The 6,285-nt window shown below is 36.1% G+C and overlaps 1 protein-coding gene across 1 annotated transcript; it reads right to left on the minus strand.

The window, feature by feature from the left end:
- Positions 1-355: 355 nt before the first annotated feature.
- On the minus strand, positions 356-3,330 carry LOC106079847 (uncharacterized). Its single transcript, XM_056016437.1, has 2 exons — positions 3,173-3,330; positions 356-2,548 (listed from the first exon to the last, which is right to left on the minus strand). Exon 2 carries the CDS (start codon positions 2,543-2,545, stop codon positions 452-454), a length of 2,094 nt encoding a protein of 697 aa, XP_055872412.1. The 5' UTR covers positions 2,546-2,548; positions 3,173-3,330; the 3' UTR covers positions 356-451.
- Between the last annotated feature and the right edge of the window lie 2,955 nt (positions 3,331-6,285).

A 6,285-nucleotide genomic window follows, 5' to 3' on the forward strand; every position in this document is an offset into this window, starting at 1 on the left:
AGCCACACAGGGAAGAGCGTGGTTAAGATTAGGCATCGTTAAAAAGTTGTTTTATTTATTTTTCATGATAGTTTCGTTGCCTACATAACAAATACATACACACATAGGCCTATAGATAGATTCATTGATTCTTTTTCATTCTTAGAAACAGCTTTTATTTTTTTTTCCCTCACGTGAAATCTACTTTGGGATATAAAAACCAGTAAATAGTTCTTTTAAGACATTTATTTACTGGTACTTCTATTTTACCATATGCTCACTAATTTAGATTAATTTATGAAGTCCAGCCCGAACTTTCAATACAATTGTCATTTATAAATTCCAAGTTATTGAAATAAAAAGAGAGAACGATATCTAGTATATAATGTTTCACGAGTAGTGAAATTCATTTATTTTCTAAACTTCAAAGCTAAAAAAATATTTAGATTTATTCAGCTGTAAAAAGTTTTGCTTATTGTGTAGGGTGTAGAGCGGTAGAAATACCATTGATGAGACCTTGAATCTCTTGGGCAATGGACAACAGTGATCTTGTTGTGGGGTGAAGAGCAGTGCTGATGCCATCAATAAGTCCTTGGATTTCTTGGGCAATGGTCAAAAGGGATCTCTTTTGAGTTGGGTGAAGAGCAGTGCTGATTCCATTAATAAGTCCTTGGATTTCTTGGGCAATGGTCAAGAGGGATCTAGTTTGGGTAGGATGAAGAGCAGTGCTGATACCGTTGATAAGGCCTTGAATTTCTTGGGCAATGGTCAACAGAGATCTTGCTTGGGTAGGGTGCAGAGCAGTGCTGATACCGTTGATGAGTCCTTGGATTTCTTGAGCAATGGTTAAAAGGGATCTTGTAGTTGGGTGAAGAGCAGTGCTGATGCCATCAATAAGTCCTTGGATTTCTTGGGCAATGGTCAACAGAGATCTTGCTTGGGTAGGGTGCAGAGCAGTGCTGATACCGTTAATAAGTCCTTGAATTTCTTGAGCAATAGATAAAAGAGATCTAGTTGTGGGATGAAGAGCAGTGCTGATTCCATTAATAAGTCCTTGGATTTCTTGGGCAATGGTCAAAAGGGATCTCTTTTGAGTTGGGTGAAGAGCAGTGCTGATTCCATTAATAAGTCCTTGGATTTCTTGGGCAATGGTTAACAGTGATCTCTTCTGTGTTGGGTTGATAGCTCCAGTTATGCCGTTAATAAGTCCCTGGATCTCTTGGAAAATGGTCAAAAGGGATCTCTTCTGTGTTGGGTTGATAGCACCAGTTATGCCGTTAATAAGTCCCTGGATCTCTTGGAAAATGGTCAAAAGGGATCTCTTCTGTGTTGGGTTGATAGCACCAGTTATGCCGTTAATAAGTCCCTGGATCTCTTGGAAAATGGTCAAAAGGGATCTCTTCTGTGTTGGGTTGATAGCACCAGTTATGCCGTTAATAAGTCCCTGGATCTCTTGGAAAATGGTCAAAAGGGATCTCTTCTGTGTTGGGTTGATAGCACCAGTTATGCCGTTAATAAGTCCCTGGATCTCTTGGAAAATGGTCAAAAGGGATCTCTTCTGTGTTGGGTTGATAGCACCAGTTATGCCGTTAATAAGTCCCTGGATCTCTTGGAAAATGGTCAACAGGGATCTCTTCTGTGTTGGATGAAGAGCAGTGCTGATTCCATTGATGAGTCCTTGGATTTCTTGAGCAATGGTCAAAAGGGATCTTGTAGTAGGGTTCAGAGCTGTGGTGATGCCACTGAAAAGTCCTTGGATTTGTTGAAAGATGTCCAGTAGAGATCTTTTCTGTGTTGGGTGAAGAGCTGTGCTGATACCATTGATAAGACTCTGGATTTCTTGGGCAATGGTTAAAAGATTTCTTTTGCCATTGATGGCTGCGTCTAGTGCATGGATTATAGCGCCAGCGGTGTTGGCAATGTCGACAACATTGAAATCTTCATCTCTTGTGGTAGGGTGAAGAGCTGTGCTGATACCATCAATAAGTCCCTGGATTTCTTGGGCGATGGTCAACAATGATCTCTGTTGTGTTGGGTGAAGAGCAGTACTGATTCCATTGATGAGTCCTTGGATTTCTTGAGCAATGGTCAAAAGGGATCTTGTAGTAGGGTTCAGGGCTGTGGTGATGCCACTGAACAGTCCTTGGATTTGTTGAAAGATATCTAACAGAGATCTCTTTTGTGTTGGGTGAAGAGCAGTGCTGATACCATTGATAAGACTCTGGATCTCTTGGGCAATGGTTAAAAGATTTCTTTTGCCATTGATGGCTGCGTCTAGTGCATGAATTATAGCGCCAGCGGTGTTGGCAATGTCGACAACATTGAAATCTTCATCTCTTGTGGTAGGGTGAAGAGCTGTGCTGATACCATCAATGAGTCCTTGGATTTCCTGGGCAATGGTCAAAAGGGATCTCTTCTGTGTTGGGTGAAGGGCTGTGCTGATTCCATTGATGAGTCCTTGGATTTCCTGGGCAATGGTCAAGAGGCTCTTTTTTTGAGGTGGTTTCACAACAACGTTTGCCGATACAGCGGCGATGCAGGCCAAAGCTACCAAGAGAAATTTCATTTTCTGAAATAAATATTAAATTTTATTAAATATTCTATCATTTTGAAGTTTTCAAATATTTTATTCTCGTATAGAGAATTTAAGAGATTTAAGGTTCAATATTCTTTTTTTTCCCTTAAGATATGAAAGTCGTAAAGGCAATAATGAAATAGTTAATATTCTATAATAAATATGTATAACTATACAAGAAAAAAGTATACGACCTCAGGGTACAAAACCCTGATTAAGTTACGAAAACCTATGTACTCTATCAACTAGCTACTTTTATCCATTTAAGTTCATAGTCTGTGTATATTATTATGGACTATCTGAGTTTTATTACATAATATGTATGTACACACTGCACTAATACTGGAAGCTGCAGTTCTTTTGAATACCAGTGATTCGTTCTTACAAGTCGTGAAAGGACAATATATTAAGGGGAAAAAATAAAGAGTCGGTTAATTCAAAGATATTTTCTCTCAGTAGTCTTGATTTCTGACTTTCCCTTATCAGTTAATTTTCTATCACAGTTAACATAATTGAACTTACTTGTTATTTAAAGATGTGTCTGCATAGAATGCACCAACAAGCTATTACTGACTAGTATGTAATTAAAGATTAAAAAGTAAACTCATAAAAACCTACCAGTTTCTTTTTCTAGCTTTGAGTCACTAGTGAAGAGCTTACAGCTGATGGGCCAAGAGGCAAAGAGTGTCTTATATACTTACAGATATTTAGGATCGTGACTGGCGTGATTCATTTTTATTTTATCAAGACGATTACGCTTTGCTAACATCATGTGACTAAATTCTCATGGTCCATTCAGATAGTTCTGTTTTTAAAGTCTGAACTAGATATTTTTGAAGGTCTTCGCATTTTGCAAAGTATTCTCAAAGTACGTCAGCAATATGTGGGATTCCTATGCTAATTTAGAAAACTCTTTTTAATGTGAAAATGATATACTTTTAAGAATAATGTATGACACAGGCATAGGGGCCAAAGGGCCAACTGCTGCATATAGTTCTACACGTGTGACGCCAATGTCCGAAACTGTACATGTTTCTCTCTTTCCTTTGAATCGATTTTTAGCGACAAAACTATGGAAGAAGGGAAATATGTTGAGTTTTAGAAAACGTTTAAACCATTTATTGTTGTCTACACTGGCTATAAATGCAGCCAGATAGCCACAAGCGGACTTTATTTATCATAAATAAGGTCCACTTATAGAATACGATAATAAGCTTGTTGGCATTGTTTAATTTGCAATATTATCAAAGCCTCATACAAAGACATGGCCTTACGAAACAGAGCATTGAGCATATTATTATAACTAAGGTTCAAGGAGATGAGACTAGACGTGTATTCTATCCCAGCATCCACAATGTGAATGTAGCTTCCTTAGTTGCCACCTATAAAATCATTCCAATGATCAGAGAGACTCTAAAAATAGGGCCTTCAAGTCTGTGTGTCTATCAAATGTTCTCACGTTTTCAAAGATTTTTCACTTATAAACCAAAATATTAACACAATTCAAACATGTACGAAAATGACTAGATTTATCAATATCAAGCCGTAAGTCCGAAACTCAAATCCATGTCAAAATTTCAAAATCACAAGTCAAAAACTTAGCATCTTGATGTACAGCATTTCAATCATTCAATTCATTTCAATCAATCAATTCGTTCAATCAGTCAAATTCTTGGAAGCATAACCGTCCAGCAGATGGCTCTGTTATTCTATTCCTTCTGATATTTGTACAAAGTCTATCAACTCACTCTGTCTGTCTGGTACACTTTGTGTACACGCTATTTGTCCCGCACCCATTCTCGGATCAAGTTGAAACTTTACACAATTATTTCATAATTCAATAAAAATTAAAACAATTAGTTTATAAATTATTGGTAATTAGTTACTATGGTCGGCATTAAAAAGGGAAATAAACGCTACATATGGAAAGATCTGGCTGTGTGTGTGAAGTTATTTCCCTTATTACGTTTTTTTCTTGTTTTTTTCTCTCTCAAAGTTTATTCCCAAGCCTTATTCCTGCACTATTGATATATATATATCAGTGATTTTGCGCTATTCCCTTTAGATACGCTTTGTTTTTAAAAAAGAGTATATGTTTTGTTTGTTTCTTTCTGTTGCTGCTGAGCGAATCAACGCCTGACTTAACTGTCCTTTTTATGTCCCTTGGTGCATCCGAAAATTGAAAACTACTTCAAACTGATGCTATACCAAGCGCCATTATTTCCATAAAATTTTTTATTAACACACTCGCTCTGTCTGTCTGTCCGGTAAAAAGTTTAAACGCGTTATTTCCCCCGCGCACTTTCTCGGATCAAGTTGAAACTTTGTTCAATACATGAATCAATTATTTTAAAGTAACCAATTTGTCAATTGACTACTGGTATTAATTATTTTGTTTGAAAACCAACAAAGGGAAATCAATTCTTCAGTATTTAGAAATATTGCTAAATATTTAGAGCTTTGTCCCCATAGATATTTATACACGTTTTTCTCCCACACCCATTCTCGTATAAAGTTGAAACTTTAAATATTTATTTATTGCAACTAACAAAACTTAAATCAATGAAAAAATGAACCAGTTAGTCAATTCTTTATTGGTAATTAATTATTTTCTTTGCTATATAAAAAGGTAAGTATCTTCTACATTATTGAGATATGTAACTGGTTTGCTGGTTTTCATTATAAATTTCATTTGAAAACTTTCGGTGAGTTAGCAGTAACAGGGTAGGTCAGTTCATTTCTATCGACACTAGTAGACATTGCGTAATATAAAGAATCAAACCACTTAGATCTACAGCTTAATAAAGACTGGTAAGGATTTATCAACACAGGTCCTAAGTATTATTCTAATCTCAAGTCTATATTGGAAAATGAACTTTATATTCTGAGACCCATTGAAACATTTGCAGATAAGAAAACTGGCTTTTATCTGAAATAAATAAAAGCTAAGAGTTTAGAGTGTTCAATAACTTGGTTTAGATTTCTTTTTTTATCTGGTTCTTTATTTTTTTTTCTTTTTTTAACAATGAAAAAAATATGTATTTAAATGTCAAATCTTATTAATTTTCTAATTCGCAATAGAATGACAAATGAAATCAATGCTTCTGATACCATCTCTTATAACTACCAATGAATGAAGTCTGACAATACTTAATATGTGTGAAACATGGCAACCCCTCATATTATGTGCGACATGACGTGTGTCAATCCCTGGCAATCACTCACTGTTATGTATGACGAATGACAATCGCTCGCTATTTTGCTTGAAGTAGGGCAATCAAAAAAATCATTCACTATTATGTTTTACGTCTGACAATCGCTAGCTTTTATTTATGACGTCTGGCAATCGCTTGTTTTTATTTATGACGTCTGGCAATCGCTTGCTTTTATTTATGACGTCTGACAATTGCTTGCTTTTATTTATGACGTCTGGCAATCGCTTGCTTTTATTTATGACGTCTGGCAATCGCTTGCTTTTATTTATGACGTCTGGCAATCGCTTGCTTTTATTTATGACGTCTGACAATCGCTTGCTTTTATTTATAACGTCTGGCAATCGCTTGCTTTTATTTATGACGTCTGGCAATCGCTTGCTTTTATTTATGACGTCTGACAATCGCTTGCTTTTATTTATGACGTCTGACAATCGTTTGCTTTTATTTATGACGTCTGGCAATCGCTTGCTTTTATTTATGACGTCTGGCAATCGCTTGCTTTTATTTATGACGTCT

This window comes from Biomphalaria glabrata, chromosome 17 (genome assembly GCF_947242115.1).
Source record: "Biomphalaria glabrata chromosome 17, xgBioGlab47.1, whole genome shotgun sequence".
NCBI classification, from domain to species: Eukaryota; Metazoa; Mollusca; class Gastropoda; family Planorbidae; genus Biomphalaria; species Biomphalaria glabrata.

Excerpts from the sequence above, each read along its gene's own strand:
- LOC106079847 (XM_056016437.1), bottom strand. The coding sequence starts at position 2,545 with ATGAAATTTCTCTTGGTAGCTTTGGCCTGCATCGCCGCTGTATCGGCA.